At 45.2% G+C, this 18,767-nt stretch overlaps 1 protein-coding gene across 2 annotated transcripts in view; it reads right to left on the bottom strand.

Annotated features, from left to right (window-relative positions):
* The window catches only part of LOC115136218 (serine/threonine-protein phosphatase 2A 55 kDa regulatory subunit B beta isoform), a 172,052-nt gene that overhangs the window by 16,490 nt on the left and 136,795 nt on the right, over positions 1 to 18,767 (bottom strand). For both annotated transcript variants that reach the window (XM_065023912.1, XM_029671794.2), the window contains exons 2-4: positions 9,013 to 9,110; positions 4,899 to 5,064; positions 4,073 to 4,185 (exon numbers count right to left, since the gene is read on the bottom strand). In XM_065023912.1, the coding sequence (XP_064879984.1) occupies positions 4,073 to 4,185; positions 4,899 to 5,064; positions 9,013 to 9,110 (377 nt within the window). The remainder of the gene's footprint in view (positions 1 to 4,072; positions 4,186 to 4,898; positions 5,065 to 9,012; positions 9,111 to 18,767) is intronic.

Here is an 18,767-nt window from a genome sequence, read left to right as displayed (position 1 = left end):
CATGGAGACGGGGCTGATTGAACATGTGACAACATCCGGAGGAGACGGGGCTGATATGAACATGTGACTAACATCCGGCTGTCTGTGTTTCCATGGAGACGGGGCTGATATGAACATGTGACTAACATCCGGCTGTCTGTGTTTCCATGGAGACAGGGCTGATATTTGATTAGGGCTGAAAACACATATCTCACTGTATATATCTACATTTTTTTTAAATGTTTTTTTTCTTCTAAATAAGCTTTGTTGTACAATTTAAAGTTAAAATATACAGCATTTAAAACAGTCAGCAATAACCTAATGAATTCAGAGTTTGTGTAATTACCTAGGCTGAATATGAGCCTTACACAACCATAAAACCCACTAATCATTTAATTATTCTATCAAAAATAGTTTAACCTGCTGTTTTTGCAATAATCACTGATCTGGCTTTCAGGTCGGTCTATAAAAATGCCCTTTTTGTTATAAATATAACCAGAACCATGAATAATCACTGATAATGTAGCAGGCATTATAGAAAATCAACACTGGTCTCACAAACAATCTCTCAAGCAGAAGCCCACGTGCTAGTGAGTAGTTAACTCATTTATTTCAAGTTTAGCCAATTTGGATCCAGGTATAATTTCACAAGCTGTGAATTCAGTTAACAAGGCAAGTTGTTATGAACAAACCCGTCTGTCCGTCTCCCTGTTTGAACAGCATGTTGGCCTGTCCACGTTGTTCAGATGTTCAAATCAAGTGGCCTACCTCAGAATGAGAACGAGTTGACAATTCCTTATATAATTGGTTTATGCTTATTGCACATTTATAAAACACACACTAAACTAGAGGTCGACCGATTAATCAGAATGGACGATTAATTATGGCCGATTTCAAGTTTTCATAACAATCGGAAATCTGTATTTTGGGGCGCCATTTTGCCGATTTATTTTTTTTTTTACACCTTTATTGAATCTTTATTTAACTAGGCAAGTCAGTTAAGAACACATTCTTATTGTCAATGACGGCCTAGGAACGGTGGGTTAACTGCCTCGTTCAGGGGTAGAACAACAGATTTTTACCTTGTCAGCTCTGGGATTCAATCTTGCAACCTTACAGTTAACTAGTCCAACGCTCTAACCACCTTCCTCTCATTGCACTCTACGAGGAGCCTGCCTGTTACGCGAATGCAGTAAGAAGCCAAGGTAAGTTGCTAGCTAGCATTAAACTTATCTTTAAAAAAACACTCAATCAATCAATCATAATCACTAGTTATAACTACACATGGTTGATGATATTACTAGTTTATCTAGCGTGTCGTGCGTTGCATATAATCGATGCGGTGCGCATTCGCGAAAAAGGACGGTCGTTGCACCAACGTGTACCTAACCATAAACATCAATGTAGTAGAAGTATATATTTTTAAAACTGCATATTTAGCTAAAAGAAATCCAGGTTAGCAGGCAATATTAACCAGGTGAAATTGTGTCACTTCTCTTGGATCATTGCATGCAGAGTCAGGGTATATGTGATAATAATAAACGTTTTGTTTTCGAAATTATAGTTTCCGGATTCTACCATATTAATGACCAAAGGCTCGTATTTCTGTGTGTTATTATGTTATAATTAAGTCTATGATTTGATATTTGATAGAGCAGTCTCACTGAGCGATGGTAGGCACCAGCAGGCTCGTAAGCATTCATTCAAACAGCACTTTCGTGCGTTTTGCCAGCAGCTCTTCCCTGTGCTTCAAGCATTGCGTTGTTTATGACTTCAAGCCTATCAACTCCCGAGATTAGGCTGGTGTAACCGATGTGAAATGGCTAGCTAGTTAGCGGGGTGCGCGCTAATAGCGTTTCAAACGTCACTCGCTCTGAGACTTGGAGTGGTTGTTTCCCTTGCTCTGCATGGGTAATGCTGCTTCGAGGGTGGCTGTTGTCGATGTGTTCCTCGTCGAGCCCAGTTAGGAGCGAGGAGAGGGACGGAAGCTATACTGTTACACTGGCAATACTAAAGTGCCTATAAGAACATCCAATAGTCAAAGGTATATGGAATACAAATGGTATAGAGGGAAATAGTCCTATAATTCCGATAATAACTACAACCTAAAACTTCTTACCTTGGAATATTGAAGTCTCATGTTAAAAGGAACCACCAGCTTTCATATGTTCTCATGTTCTGAGCAAGGAACTTAAACGTTAGCTTTCTTACATGGCACATATTGCACTTTTACTTTCTTCTCCAACATTTCGTTTTTGTATTATTTAAACCAAATTGAACATGTTTCATTATTTATTTGAGGCTAAATTGATTTTTATTGATGTATTATATTAAGTTAAAATAAGTGTTCATTCAGTATTGTTGTAATTGTCATTATTACAAATATTTAAAAAATTGTCCAATAATCAGTCGACCTCTACACTAAACAGCTAGTATAACAATCTTTATTTGACTAAAATGCTGCTAGCATTGGTACCATAATGCTCGCACGACAAACTGAGCATACATTTTCCAGAATGAATATTCATTGGTGTCACGCCTACTCCCGGGACCCCGGCGTTCGACGTCACCGGTCTACTAACCACCGGTCCTGGCAATCATTATTACGCACACCTGGTCCCCATCATTACGCACACCTGGTCCCCATCTTTACGGACACATGGTCCCCATCATTACACACACCTGGCCCCCATCATTACACACACCTGGTCCCCAGAATCACGCACACCTGGTCCCCATCATTACACACACCTGGTCCCCAGAATCACGCACACCTGGTCCCCATCATTACGCACACCTGGTCCCCATCATTACGCACACCTGCTCCCCATCATTACGCATACCTGCTCCCCATCATTACGCACACCTGGTCCCCATCATTACGCACACCTGGTCCCCATCATTACGCACACCTGGTCCCCATCATTACGCACATCTGGTCCCCATCATTATGCACACCTGGACCTCATCATCACCCCGATTACTCTCCCTTTACTTAGCCCTCAGTAGCCTCAGTCATTAGACAGTATTGGTTTTATTTACGTTCTGTACGCTTCTCCTGTTTTGTTTCTTACTATTAAACTAACCTTCTGCACCTGCTTCCTGACTACAATTGGTACATCCGTTTTAGTAGTGTCTGCTCTGCTCGAAATGTGAGGAGTTGAAACATAAACAGGGTATGGTTTGAAAGGTTAACTTCTCTAGTACAGTAAAATAATGTCTCCATGTGTTTTGGTGTCCATATGTCCCATTCTGTCGGATCAAACCTCAAATGCAAATAGTGAGTTGAAACCCTTTGTCAGAGAGGAAAAGGTGATCACTGATCTTTGTTGTTGTGAGTGGTAGGGGGAGGGGCTTGGGAGAATGACGCAAAGCCGGAGGTTTCATTCTCACCAAAATCTGTCCAAAATAAGCCCAATGCATTTCTATGCGCTTATTTTGAACCTAAGCTTGCCTCCTTTGGCACAACGACTCCCATTGGTAGGGCGGAGACATTAGCATCATCATTATATACACATCTCTGGTGTAAATAGGAAGGTGCATAGCACAGAAGGAGCGAACGAGACGAGACCAAAAAACCAATGAGAACAAGAGGACGCTCATAAAAAAATGAAAAATACAAAAAACCTTGATTCTGCAATACAGGTATTTGGAATATCACGTAAAAACATACATTTGAATTAATCAAATGTATTTGATATATCGCCCAGCCCTATATTTGACCCCATGCTGACCCCTGGGTACAAGCTGGTGTAGACAGATGGGGCACCCCAGGACCTGGCTAATGTGTGGTCAGCAGCATGGGTGCCTGGTGTCACACCCCCATCTAAGAACCGGACAATCCCCTCCCCACCCCCACACTGACAGACACGTGCATTTGGCAAGACCTGAAACCAGGCCGGTTTCTTGAATCTCTCGGTGGCACTGGGAGAGATGGAGGCTTAGGCTGCCATGGGGAGCGATAATGTCACAGGTTGCCAGAGGAAGGAAAACAGACGCATTCAAATTCTGTATGTAGCACTGCAAATGTGGGCACAGAGATGACCGGGCAGGCTGTGGTGACACTGTAGCGGGGGAAGGGTTGGCATCTTACCCGCAGGGCGGTGATGGTGGTGGGGTCTCGGATCCTCCCTTCCTCGTCCTTCAGGTTGTAGCCCTCCGGTCTCTTGTCCCGCTCACTGACCTTCCACAGCTTCACTGTTTTATCTGCAGGGAGGAGAGGAGGAGGAGAAGGAAGGAGGTGGAGGAGAAGGAGGGGAGGGAGGGGTGGAGGAGGGGAAAGAGGGATGAGTAACAGCAGGCTTGGGATTGGCTAGAGGAAAGGTGTGATGGCCTGGCTGGCTGGCTGGCTGGCTGTACTAAGGAGAGGAGGGGGACTCAGTAGTCTGCTGTGCTGCTACAGTATTGGAAGCAGGCCACTGCTGAGGTTTGGCATGACATAAATAGATAAGAAATATATCAGCCTCCAATTAACCTGATCAAAGTTCCAGCTTGTTCCACTGATGTCCAGGAGTCAGTGTGCTGATTCAAGTTCCCCGTCTAATACATTGACTGAAAGGCGAAAGGAAAGGTACGGCAGTATTGTGAAGGTCACTTCCTGTCTCTGGTGGCACTTAACTCAACATAAAACAGCTGCTTGGCTAACATCAATGGGCCTTACAATACAATAAATAATGTAATGGCGGTATTGGAACCATTAACAAACATTAACATTGACTGGTCTAGTGAGCAGTTAGATATGCTGATGTTACTAGAACAAACAGGAGTAGAAGGTGCGCCACCAACGTGCAACCAAAATATAGTGTGAGCATTTTAGAACGAATAGGCAAGACTCTGCTCACATAACACCTGTTCCTTCCTAGATTTCACTAGGACTAGCAGTGTGGCTTGCCATTGGTGGAGAGGAGGAAGTGGCTCACCATTGGTGGAGAGGAGGAAGTAGGCAGCGTTCTGTTGAGGCAGCCATCGTATCTTGTTGATCTTCTCCTCGATCTCCAGGCTCTTCAGGTAGTCAAACTCAGGCTCGTGGCTCTGGAAGGTGCTGTAAACATTATACTCCCCTCTCCTGTGGGGCTGGTTCTTACTCTGAAACAACAACAAGTATGTTTGAGTTTGTGGAAGATGTTCTGCTATTATTCAGCTATTAAGACATGCCCTGCATGACCTAGTCACTACCCACTTTATGTTTGTAAAAACAATGTACATCCAATCCATTATTACTACAACTTGTTATGTTTTACTATTTCATTGTTAGTATTGTTATTGACTAATGTACTGCATTGTTGAGGGAGCTAGTACGTTTTGTTGTACATTTTATACCTGCTGTAAACTGTATGTGACTAATACAATTTGATTTGATTTATTTGATAGGCCAGAGTTTCAGCATGAGGATACAGAGAGTGGGGATTGTCCTATTTGCAATGAATAGGCAACATTTAGGAAACAGCAACCCAAGACTCGCACAGCAGCAAATGTGTCGATGGCCTGGTTTCTGCTTTCTATATCAAGTATACATACAGGAGGGGGCTGTCAAAACCCCAGGAACCAACAAAGCATGGGGACTGTAGTACGTGGACCAGTCACCAAAATCTGTCTCCGGTATCGTACGAGTTGACATAACCGCTGACATAGTGCAGCCATTTTGCCTCCACGTGGTAGAAATTCAAGAACTCAGGCAAAAGCGGGTTAAATCTATTGTAAGGTTGTCAAGATGTGTAGTCAGGGTGGCAGAGACAGCTCAATGGAAACCCAGCAACCTAGCTTCAGCTCAGCCAACACGGCAGGTCAGGTCTCACCTCAGGAAGCTTCAGAATCAATATTACCAAATCAGATGACCAAACAGGAGGGGGGGGGGGTATTAATGGAAACAGATTTGCCTTCTGCGGGAGTAAAGACAGGGGAAGGGGGAAAGGAGGGGGGAGACGAGAGACGGGAGCGCCTCTGGTGTGGGGATTAGTGGATACGATGGAGAGCTTTGAAATCAGCCGGAAAGAAAAAGAAGGGAAAGGAGGAAGAGGAAGAAAGTGGGATTCAGTCAGTCCCTAACAGGGGGATTCAGCCAGTCAGTCCCTGAAAGGGGGATTCAGCCAGTCAGTCCCTGACAGGGGGATTCAGCCAGTCAGTCCCTGAAAGGGGGATTCAGTCAGTCAGTCCCTGACAGGGGGATTCAGTCAGTCAGTCCCTGAAAGGGGGATTCAGTCAGTCAGTCCCTGGAAGTGGGATTCAGTCAGTCAGTCAGTCCCTGAAAGGGGGATTCAGCCAGTCAGTCCGTGACAGGGGGATTCAGTCAGTCAGTCCCTGAAAGTGGGATTCAGTCAGCCAGTCAGTCCCTGGAAGGGGGATTTAGTTAGTCAGTTCCTGAAAGGGGGATTCAGTCAGTCAGTCCCTGACAGGGGGATTCAGTCAGTCAGTCCCTGAATGGGGGATTCAGCCACTCAGTCCCTGGAAGTGGGATTCAGTCAGTCAATCAGTCCCTGGAAGGGGGATTTAGTCAGTCAGTCCCTGAAACGGGGATTCAGTCAGTCAGTCAGTCCCTGGCAGGGGGATTCAGTCAGTCAGTTCCTGAAAGTGGGATTCAGTCAGCCAGTCAGTTCCTGACAGGGGGATTCAGTCAGTCCCTGAAAGGGGGATTCAGTCAGTCAGTCCCTGGCAGGGGGATTCAGTCAGTCAGTTCCTGACAGGGGGATTCAGTCAGTCAGTTCCTGACAGGGGGATTCAGTCAGTCCCTGAAAGGGGGATTCAGGCAGTCAGTCCCTGGAAGTGGGATTCAGTCAGTCAGTCAGTCCCTGACAGGGGGATTCAGTCGGTCAGTCCCTGGAAGTGGGATTCAGTCAGTCAGTCCCTGACAGGGGGATTCAGTCAGTCAGTCCCTGACAGGGGGATTCAGTCAGTCAGTCCCTGGAAGTGGGATTCAGTCAGTCAGTCCCCGAATGGGGGATTCAGCCAGTCAGTCCCTGACAGGGGGATTCAGTCAGTCAGTCCCTGGAAGTGGGATTCAGTCAGTCAGTCCCTGACAGGGGGATTCAGTCAGTCAGTCCCTGACAGGGGGATTCAGTCAGTCAGTCCCTGGAAGTGGGATTCAGTCAGTCAGTCCCCGAATGGGGGATTCAGCCAGTCAGTCCCTGACAGGGGGATTCAGTCAGTCAGTCCCTGACAGGGGGATTCAGTCAGTCAGTCCCCGAAAGGGGGATTCAGTCAGTCAGTCCCTGACAGGGGGATTCAGTCAGTCAGTCCCTGACAGGGGGATTCAGTCAGTCAGTCCCTGAATGGGGGATTCAGCCACTCAGTCCCTGGAAGTGGGATTCAGTCAGTCAATCAGTCCCTGGAAGGGGGATTTAGTCAGTCAGTCCCTGAAACGGGGATTCAGTCAGTCAGTCAGTCCCTGGCAGGGGGATTCAGTCAGTCAGTTCCTGAAAGTGGGATTCAGTCAGCCAGTCAGTTCCTGACAGGGGGATTCAGTCAGTCCCTGAAAGGGGGATTCAGTCAGTCAGTCCCTGGCAGGGGGATTCAGTCAGTCAGTTCCTGACAGGGGGATTCAGTCAGTCAGTTCCTGACAGGGGGATTCAGTCAGTCCCTGAAAGGGGGATTCAGGCAGTCAGTCCCTGGAAGTGGGATTCAGTCAGTCAGTCAGTCCCTGGAAGTGGGATTCAGTCAGTCAGTCCCTGACAGGGGGATTCAGTCAGTCAGTCCCTGACAGGGGGATTCAGTCAGTCAGTCCCTGGAAGTGGGATTCAGTCAGTCAGTCCCCGAATGGGGGATTCAGCCAGTCAGTCCCTGACAGGGGGATTCAGTCAAGTCAGTCCCTGACAGGGGGATTCAGTCAGTCAGTCCCCGAAAGGGGGATTCAGTCAGTCAGTCCCTGACAGGGGGATTCAGTCAGTCAGTCCCTGACAGGGGGATTCAGTCAGTCAGTCCCTGACAGGGGGATTCAGTCAGTCCCTGAAAGGGGGATTCAGGCAGTCAGTCCCTGGAAGTGGGATTCAGTCAGTCAGTCCCTGATATTCATATTTTCACCACAGTGAGACAGAAGATTCAGACACTCTCTAGTCCTTCCATCCAGCTTCCACAGGAAATGCTATAGGCCTCCCATAATCAACTGTAATCTCTCCATAATACCTCCTACCACCACTGAATAAACATCCACAGCCTTTCAACACCACTACTACTACACAGTAACCCAGGGAGTGAAAACCTACAGAAGGGTAGCTCTCCAGGAATGGGGTTGGAGTGAAAACCTACTGGAGGGTAGTTCTCCAGGAACGGGGTTGGAGTGAAAACCTACTGGATGGTAGCTCTCCAGGAACGGGGTTGGAGTGAAAACCTACTGGAGGGTAGCTCTCCAGGAACGGGGTTGGAGTGAAAACCTACTGGAGGGTAGCTCTCCAGGAACGGGGTTGGAGTGAAAACCTACAGGAGGGTAGCTCTCCAGGAACGGGGTTGGAATGAAAACCTACTGGAGGGTAGCTCTCCAGGAACGGGGTTGGAGTGAAAACCTACTGGAGGGTAGCTCTCCAGGAACAGGGTTGGAGTGAAAACCTACAGGATGGTAGCTCTCCAGGAACAGGGTTGGAGTGAAAACCTACAGGATGGTAGCTCTCCAGGAACGTGGTTGGAGTGAAAACCTACAGGAGGGTAGCTCTCCAGGAACGGGGTTGGAGTGAAAACCTACAGGAGGGTAGCTCTCCAGGAACAGGGTTGGAGTGAAAACCTACAGGATGGTAGCTCTCCAGGAACAGGGTTGGAGTGAAAACCTACAGGAAGGTAGCTCTCCAGGAACAGGGTTGGAGTGAAAACCTACAGGATGGTAGCTCTCCAGGAACAGGGTTGGAGTGAAAACCTACAGGATGGTAGCTCTCCAGGAACAGGGTTGGAGTGAAAACCTACAGGAAGGTAGCTCTCCAGGAACAAGGTTGGAGTGAAAACCTACAGGAGGGTAGCTCTCCAGGAACAGGGTTGGAGACCGCTGAGTTAGTGACTCATAGAAAAACAGGATGTGATGTGACATGATGAGTACGGAGTCTTGGCTGGTCTTACCTCCTGTTCTCTCTGAAACACCACTACTCTCCCTCCCTTGTCCCCGGTCGCCAGCAGCTCTCCAGTCGGGTTGAACTCCACCGTGGATATGATGTCAGCTGGAACAGAAAACAACATGTTACCTCACCGAGATACACAATACGACAGTAAAGTATATTACCAACCTACTATATGCCTGAAAGAGTCATGTTCAGTTTCCTTCATCTCATTGACAACCGTGAAATCTACTTTCAAAACCCAACTATGTGAAATTGAAGTGGTTAATGACTTGAAATAGGTGGGGAAAGACGCAGAGTGGAGTGAAAAGGTCTACTTTCACGTGGTCCTCAAGGCTTTGAAGACCTGCTCTCTCCCGAGCAGAAAGGAATGCTCAGATAGCATGTCCATGGATCGAATCAATTCTGTGTGCTGCTAGCCTACCTCAGGGCTGATGAAAGGCCTGGACCAGCACTACAACAACCTGCAGTCTTCACAATACTACCACCCTCTCGCACCCCCCTCCCCCCACTGTCTGTCACCAACCCATTCATATGCAAAACCCTCCCACACATCTCCCAGACACACATCAGATCTCTACAACAACATGGAATGGTGAACATGGAGAATTATACACAGAGATAGCCTGCTGCTTCCCCCTGTGGCAGGCAAGCGTTCACAATAGGTTGTCGCAACTCAATCGCATGAGATCAGATACAAATGACATCTTTGCTTCCATACGGCGCACACTCAGGGGCACTTCATTCTGTGGTTGACAGTGAAATTTCATGACAAAGGAGCCACCCCACACCCCCTCTCTCTCTCTACAATATTAAAGATGATAGATAAACGCTATACACATGTTCATATATAGGCATGGAAGATAGAGTCATTCTTTACAGACCCCAACAGAGTGGCCAGGCAGCCAACCGTTGACAATGATCCAGAACTATTATTATTATCTGCGAGAAACATACTGGACTTCAGAGAATCCACTAAGACAACACTAACAGACATATGTGTGTGTGTGGGACACAAACGTCTCAATTAACCCATCTCTATTTCAGGGCCTTAGAGAAATGGCAAAGGAAGATGCTATTTTTGGCTGTCTTGCTTTGTGATGAGGACTATCTAAACCACAGAGGAAAGTAGAGGGCTATCTAAACCCACAGAGGAAAGTAGAGGACTATCTAAACCCACAGAGGAAAGTAGAGGACTATCTAAACCCACAGAGGAAAGTAGAGGACTATCTAAACCCACAGAGGAAAGTAGAGGACTATCTAAACCACAGAGGAAAGTAGAGGACTATCTAAACCCACAGAGGAAAGTAGAGGACTATCTAAACCCACAGAGGAAAGTAGAATACTATCTAAACCCACAGAGGAAAGTAGAGGGCTATCTAAACCCACAGAGGAAAGTAGAGGGCTATCTAAACCCACAGAGGAAAGTAGAGGACTATCTAAACCCACAGAGGAAAGTAGAATACTATCTAAACCCACAGAGGAAAGTAGAGGACTATCTAAACCCACAGAGGAAAGTAGAGGGCTATCTAAACCCACAGATGAAAGTAGAGGGCTATCTAAACCCACAGAGGAAAGTAGAGGGCTATCTAAACCCACAGAGGAAAGTAGAGGACTATCTAAACCCACAGAGGAAAGTAGAATACTATCTAAACCCACAGAGGAAAGTAGAGGACTATCTAAACCCACAGAGGAAAGTAGAGGGCTATCTAAACCCACAGAGGAAAGTAGAGGGCTATCTAAACCCACAGAGGAAAGTAGAGGACTATCTAAACCCACAGAGGAAAGTAGAATACTATCTAAACCCACAGAGGAAAGTAGAGGACTATCTAAACCACAGAGGAAAGTAGAGGACTATCTAAACCCACAGAGGAAAGTAGAGGACTATCTAAACCCACAGAGGAAAGTAGAGGACTATCTAAACCCACAGAGGAAAGTAGAGGACTATCTAAACCCACAGAGGAAAGTAGAGGACTATCTAAACCCACAGAGGAAAGTAGAGGACTATCTAAACCCACAGAGGAAAGTAGAGGACTATCTAAACCCACAGAGGAAAGTAGAGGACTATCTAAACCACAGAGGAAAGTAGAGGACTATCTAAACCCACAGAGGAAAGTAGAGGACTATCTAAACCCACAGAGGAAAGTAGAGGACTATCTAAACCCACAGAGGAAAGTAGAGGACTATCTAAACCCACAGAGGAAAGTAGAGGACTATCTAAACCCACAGAGGAAAGTAGAGGACTATCTAAACCACAGAGGAAAGTAAGTAGAGGACTATCTAAACCCACAGAGGAAAGTAGAGGACTATCTAAACCCACAGAGGAAAGTAGAATACTATCTAAACCCACAGAGGAAAGTAGAGGGCTATCTAAACCCACAGAGGAAAGTAGAGGGCTATCTAAACCCACAGAGGAAAGTAGAGGACTATCTAAACCCACAGAGGAAAGTAGAATACTATCTAAACCCACAGAGGAAAGTAGAGGACTATCTAAACCCACAGAGGAAAGTAGAGGGCTATCTAAACCCACAGAGGAAAGTAGAGGGCTATCTAAACCCACAGAGGAAAGTAGAGGGCTATCTAAACCCACAGAGGAAAGTAGAGGACTATCTAAACCCACAGAGGAAAGTAGAGGGCTATCTAAACCCACAGAGGAAAGTAGAGGGCTATCTAAACCCACAGAGGAAAGTAGAGGACTATCTAAACCCACAGAGGAAAGTAGAATACTATCTAAACCCACAGAGGAAAGTAGAGGACTATCTAAACCCACAGAGGAAAGTAGAGGGCTATCTAAACCCACAGAGGAAAGTAGAGGGCTATCTAAACCCACAGAGGAAAGTAGAGGACTATCTAAACCCACAGAGGAAAGTAGAGGACTATCTAAACCCACAGAGGAAAGTAGAGGGCTATCTAAACCCACAGAGGAAAGTAGAGGGCTATCTAAACCCACAGAGGAAAGTAGAGGACTATCTAAACCCACAGAGGAAAGTAGAATACTATCTAAACCCACAGAGGAAAGTAGAGGACTATCTAAACCCACAGAGGAAAGTAGAGGACTATCTAAACCCACAGAGGAAAGTAGAGGGCTATCTAAACCCACAGAGGAAAGTAGAGGGCTATCTAAACCCACAGAGGAAAGTAGAGGACTATCTAAACCACAGAGGAAAGTAGAATACTATCTAAACCCACAGAGGAAAGTAGAGGACTATCTAAACCACAGAGGAAAGTAGAATACTATCTAAACCCACAGAGGAAAGTAGAGGACTATCTAAACCACAGAGGAAAGTAGAATACCACAGAGGAAAGTAGAGGACTATCTAAACCACAGAGGAAAGTAGAGGGCTATCTAAACCCACAGAGGAAAGTAGAGGGCTATCTAAACCCACAGAGGAAAGTAGAGGACTATCTAAACCCACAGAGGAAAGTAGAGGACTATCTAAACCCACAGAGGAAAGTAGAGGACTATCTAAACCACAGAGGAAAGTAGAGGACTATCTAAACCCACAGAGGAAAGTAGAGGACTATCTAAACCCACAGAGGAAAGTAGAGGACTATCTAAACCACAGAGGAAAGTAGAATACTATCTAAACCCACAGAGGAAAGTAGAGGACTATCTAAACCCACAGAGGAAAGTAGAGGACTATCTAAACCACAGAGGAAAGTAGAGGGCTATCTAAACCCACAGAGGAAAGTAGAGGGCTATCTAAACCCACAGAGGAAAGTAGAGGACTATCTAAACCCACAGAGGAAAGTAGAGGACTATCTAAACCCACAGAGGAAAGTAGAGGACTATCTAAACCACAGAGGAAAGTAGAGGACTATCTAAACCCACAGAGGAAAGTAGAGGACTATCTAAACCCACAGAGGAAAGTAGAGGACTATCTAAACCACAGAGGAAAGTAGAGGACTATCTAAACCACAGAAGAAAGTAGAGGGCTATCTAAACCCACAGAGGAAAGTAGAGGACTATCTAAACCCACAGAGGAAAGTAGAATACTATCTAAACCCACAGAGGAAAGTAGAGGACTATCTAAACCCACAGAGGAAAGTAGAATACTATCTAAACCACAGAGGAAAGTAGAGGACTATCTAAACCCACAGAGGAAAGTAGAATACTATCTAAACCACAGAGGAAAGTAGAGGACTATCTAAACCCACAGAGGAAAGTAGAGGACTATCTAAACCCACAGAGGAAAGTAGAGGACTATCTAAACCCACAGAGGAAAGTAGAGGGCTATCTAAACCACAGAGGAAAGTAGAGGACTATCTAAACCCACAGAGGAAAGTAGAGGACTATCTAAACCACAGAGGAAAGTAGAGGGCTATCTAAACCCACAGAGGAAAGTAGAGGACTATCTAAACCCACAGAGGAAAGTAGAGGGCTATCTAAACCACAGAGGAAAGTAGAGGACTATCTAAACCCACAGAGGAAAGTAGAGGGCTATCTAAACCCACAGAGGAAAGTAGAATACTATCTAAACCCACAGAGGAAAGTAGAGGGCTATCTAAACCACAGAGGAAAGTAGAGGACTATCTAAACCACAGAGGAAAGTAGAATACTATCTAAACCCACAGAGGAAAGTAGAATACTATCTAAACCCACAGAGGAAAGTAGAGGGCTATCTAAACCCACAGAGGAAAGTAGAATACTATCTAAACCCACAGAGGAAAGTAGAGGGCTATCTAAACCCACAGAGGAAAGTAGAGGACTATCTAAACCCACAGAGGAAAGTAGAGGACTATCTAAACCCACAGAGGAAAGTAGAGGACTATCTAAACCCACAGAGGAAAGTAGAGGACTATCTAAACCCACAGAGGAAAGTAGAGGGCTATCTAAACCCACAGAGGAAAGTAGAGGGCTATCTAAACCCACAGAGGAAAGTAGGATAATCTGGGATGTTTAATTAAGGCAACCCCTCACCAGGGAGCGTCGATGAGCTGCGACACTACAGAGGAATTTAGGGGCAGATGCTCTTCCCTCTGTCTGTCTGTCTGTCTGTCTGTCTGTCTGTCTCTCTCTCTGTCTGTCTGTCTGTCTGTCTAAACAACCTGCTGCCATATCAATACCACCACAACTCACTGTTCACATTAACAGCCTCTCAAGAGTCCCCGCCCCCCCGCCCCTCTCTTGACTCAATGTGTAATTTACCAACCTCGAAGAAGACAAAGAGCCTTTCTTGCTGTGTATATGAGTGTATGTGCTGCTGGGTGTTGGTGTATGCTGCAGCGGTAAGCTCTGCTATAACAGCCAGCAGAGGAGATTTGTCTCTAAATGGAGGAGCTGTGTGTCTAGTATGCATAACCCTCCTCACCCCCAACACCCAATCTATCAATTAACATCCTCTGTCTCCTCATCTAACCCTGTACTTTGCCGTCTGCCCACGTCACACACAACCAAAAGAACCCGACACACTTAGCTACCCCTCATGATCTGTGGACTGAACGTACCAAAACAGTGATTCAGGTCAGGACATCCAGAACTGAGATGTATCACGTAGAATATCTCGTTGTGGTATTGTGAGGTTAAGAGAATCCAACTGACATGCCTAGAATGGATGGAAGTTGTTATTTTCGATGAAAAACAAAACGAGTCGATGGTGAGTTTTCCCTCAAGCAGATTGTGGTTCGATCGATTCCTGCCTTTGACACATCTTCCCTGGTCTTCCTCTAGCAGATGCATCTATTTTAGAGTCTGTGTCTGCCTGGCTACACTGTTGCTATGCAATCCTCTCAGAGATAACGGTACACACTCTGTCTAGTGAGCTGTGTGGAGCGGCCTCTCATTTGCAGGTTTAATTGTATTGTTCCAGCGTCTTCTTAGACCTGAAGAGACTAGTCCCTCGCTCGCACACACACGCGCACACGCATGAACACACACGCACACAACACACACGCACGCACGCACATGCACACACACACAGAAAACACGCTAACAGAGTGCTAAACCGTCAAAGCTTGGTCCTGATTAAAATAATTAACATTAAAACAAACAAGGCTTTTAAATAATTATGTTTTTTTTCCAGGAGCAGAAAGAGAGAGACAGAAAGAAAAAGAGAGAGGTGATGGAAGGAAAATATATAGATGTGCTTTGTGTTTTTAAAAGAGAGAGAGAGAGAGAGAGAGAGAGAGAGAGAGAGAGAGAGAGAAAGAGAGAGAGAGAGAGAGAGAGAGAGAGAGAGGGAGAGGTGGTGAAAGGAAAAGATATAGATGTGCTTTGTGTTTTTAAAAGAGAGAGAGAGAGAGAGACGAACGGAGTGAAAGAGAGAGAAACAGAGAGTGAAAGAGAGGGAGGGAGAGTGAAAGATAGTGGGAGTGAAGAAAGAGAGGGAAGGCTGGGTTGTTATACATTTACCCTAGTGCACCTCCATGTTGTCTGCTTGTGTATGAGATTTAAGGTTCCCATGACGACCTCCTCCTAAACTAGCAGGGGCTGAATGAGGAGGACTTTGTTCTTGGGCTTTGAATTGGCATCAGCAGACTGCATCTTCTCTTGCTACTGCTTCATATTCATATATACTATACTCCCCTCCCCTCCCACTTACATACATACAGTGGCTTCAGAAAGTATTGACACCCCTGGGCTTTTCATACTCTTTGTTGTGTTAAAGCCTGAATTTAAAATGGATTATATTGTGAGCGTGAAAAACCCAGCAGCGTTGCAGTTCTTGACACACTCAAACCGGTGCACCTGGCACCTACTACCATACCCCGTTCAAAGGCACTTAAATCTCTTGCCCTCTGAATGGCAGACAGACACAATCCATGTCTCAATTGTCTTAAGGCTTAAAAATCCTTCTTTGACCTGTCTCCTCCCCTTCATCTAAACTGATTGAAATGGATTTAACAATTGACATCAATAAGGGATCATAGTTTTAACCTGGATTCCCCTGGTCAGTCTGGGTCATGAGCATGCTTTGTAAACCTCACTACTTCTCCCCCAAACAATACTTGAATCTGTGACATCAAGCCCCATATAAGGGCATATTGTGACATTTCTTTGTAGCGGGGTTTTCCCTCACGAGAGTGCACGTGCTCATGCACAGTTGTTACACGTCTCCTCTGCTGTGGCAGCCGGCTACATAAAATAACGATAGAAAATAATTGCAAATATTTCAGGTGGAAAAGAACACAAAAATAGCTCACTCAATCGTACGCTTTCAAATAAAACAATGAATTGGTCCACAGTTTGCGGATTTGTGACTCATACATTCAGTGACAATGGAGCAGAGCGAGTCCTGCATCCACCAACGTGACCCGGGTTTGCAGCTGTCTCAGTTCTGCACTCCAGGGAGAGAGAGGGATAGAGGGCAACCTTCACTGAAATAGTTTCAATGTATGGAATCACTTGGGAGTTTCTGGATTTTGGGTAAACTTCTCCTTAAACACCACTGAGGTAATACATCTGTGACCAAGTGAGCCAGACACAATCCCCACCACCTCCTCTTGTAAACCAGACTGAGGTAATACATCTGTGACCAAGTGAGCCAGACACAATCCCCACCACCTCCTCTTGTAAACCAGACTGAGGTAATACATCTGTGACCAAGTGATCCGGACACAATCCCCACCACCTCCTCTTGTAAACCAGACTGAGGTAATACATCTGTGACCAAGTGAGCCGGACACAATCCCCACCACCTCCTCTTGTAAACCAGACTGAGGTAATACATCTGTGACCAAGTGAGCCGGACACAATCCCCACCACCTCCTCTTGTAAACCAGACTGAGGTAATACATCTGTGACCAAGTGATCCGGACACAATCCCCACCACCTCCTCTTGTAAACCAGACTGAGGTAATACATCTGTGACCAAGTGAGCTGACACAATCCCCACCACCTCCTCTTGTAAGCCAGACTGAGGTAATACATCTGTGACCAAGTGAGCCAGACACAATCCCCACCACCTCCTCTTGTAAACCAGACTGAGGTAATACATCTGTGACCAAGTGAGCCAGACACAATCCCCACCACCTCCTCTTGTAAACCAGACTGGAGAAATATTATGTGTCGACGATGGTCAAAGCAGGATGTGTGTCTCTGAGGTCACTGGTCACTTTAATAATGGAACACTAGACACTTTAATAATGGAACACTGGTCACTTTAATAATGGAACACTATACACTTTAATAATGGAACACTGGTCACTTTAATAATGGAACACTAGACACTTTAATCATGGAACACTAGACACTTTAATAATGGAACACTGGTCACTTTAATAATGGAACACTAGACACTTTAATCATGGAACACTAGACACTTTAATAATGGAACACTAGACACTTTAATAATGGAACACTAGACACTTTAATCATGGAACACTAGACACTTTAATAATGGAACACTAGACACTTTAATAATGGAACACTAGACACTTTAATCATGGAACACTAGACACTTTAATAATGGAACACTAGACACTTTAATAATGGAACACTAGACACTTTAATCATGGAACACTAGACACTTTAATAATGGAACACTAGACACTTTAATAATGGAACACTAGACACTTTAATCATGGAACACTAGACACTTTAATAATGGAACACTAGACACTTTAATAATGGAACACTAGACACTTTAATAATGTTTACATACTGCTTTACTCATCTCATATGTATATACTGTATTCTATTCTACTGTATTTAGTCAATGTCACTCCGACATTGCTCATCCTAATATTTATATATTTCTTAATTCCATTATTTTACTTTTAGATTTGTGTGTATTGTTGTGAATTGTTAGATATTATGGACTGTTGGAGCTACTGTAGGTGTATTGTTGTGAATTGTTAGATATTACTGCAGATATTACTGCTACTGTAGGAACACAAGCATTTCGCTACACCCGCAATAACATCTGCTAATTATGTGTATGTGACCAATAACATTTGATTTGCTTTGATTTGAGATAGCTCTTGTTTGCGTGTGTTTGTGTTATCGTATTGTGTTCCAATGAGCCAGGGAGTATGATGCTGAGAGACCAACCACTAAGTGCCAATACAGACAAGACATAGAGAGGAGCTGGGAATGGAGAGCCTCATGACAGGCTGAAAGAACGCCCTTTAGCTCGGGACACAATAGTCCCCTATGTGATGCCTGTGACACAACTTGGGCAACTGACTGTCTGTATGCCAAGTGGTACCATTGTTAGCTTAGCACCATGACATGAGCCATGAGTTCTCCTGATTACAGGACAAACGCATCAGGCCTGTGTGTGCTGCTTATCCCTTACTGTGAGGTACAGCTGTCCTATTGTGTGTACCAAATGCCACCCTATTTCCTATATAGTGCACTGCTTTTGACCAGGGCCCATAGGGCCCTTATATAGGGAACAGGGTGGCATTTGAGAAGCAGGCATATAGTGTGATGGAGAGAGATGTACAGTACAGTCAGTGGTATGGATATCCTGAAAATCAGGGACAGGACAGGATAGATAAAGACAGGATAGACAGACATGATAGACAGACAGGATTGAGACAGACAGGTTTGAGACAGACAGGATAGACAGACAGGATCGAGACAGACAGGATAGACAGACAGGATAGACAGAGAAGATGGAGACAGACAGAATCGAGACAGACAGGATAGACAGACAGGATACAGACAGAATCGAGACAGACAGGATAGACAGACAGGATAGACAGAGAAGATGGAGACAGACAGAATCGAGACAGACAGGATAGACAGACAGGATAGACAGACAGGATAGACAGACAGGATAGAGAAAGAGGATAGACAGACATGATAGACAG

The sequence above is a fragment of the Oncorhynchus nerka genome, linkage group LG10, assembly GCF_034236695.1.
Source record: "Oncorhynchus nerka isolate Pitt River linkage group LG10, Oner_Uvic_2.0, whole genome shotgun sequence".
Taxonomy (NCBI): Eukaryota; Metazoa; Chordata; class Actinopteri; order Salmoniformes; family Salmonidae; genus Oncorhynchus; species Oncorhynchus nerka.
The sequence above is the reverse complement of the archived record's forward strand: the minus strand, read 5'-3'. Positions and strand labels throughout refer to the sequence as shown.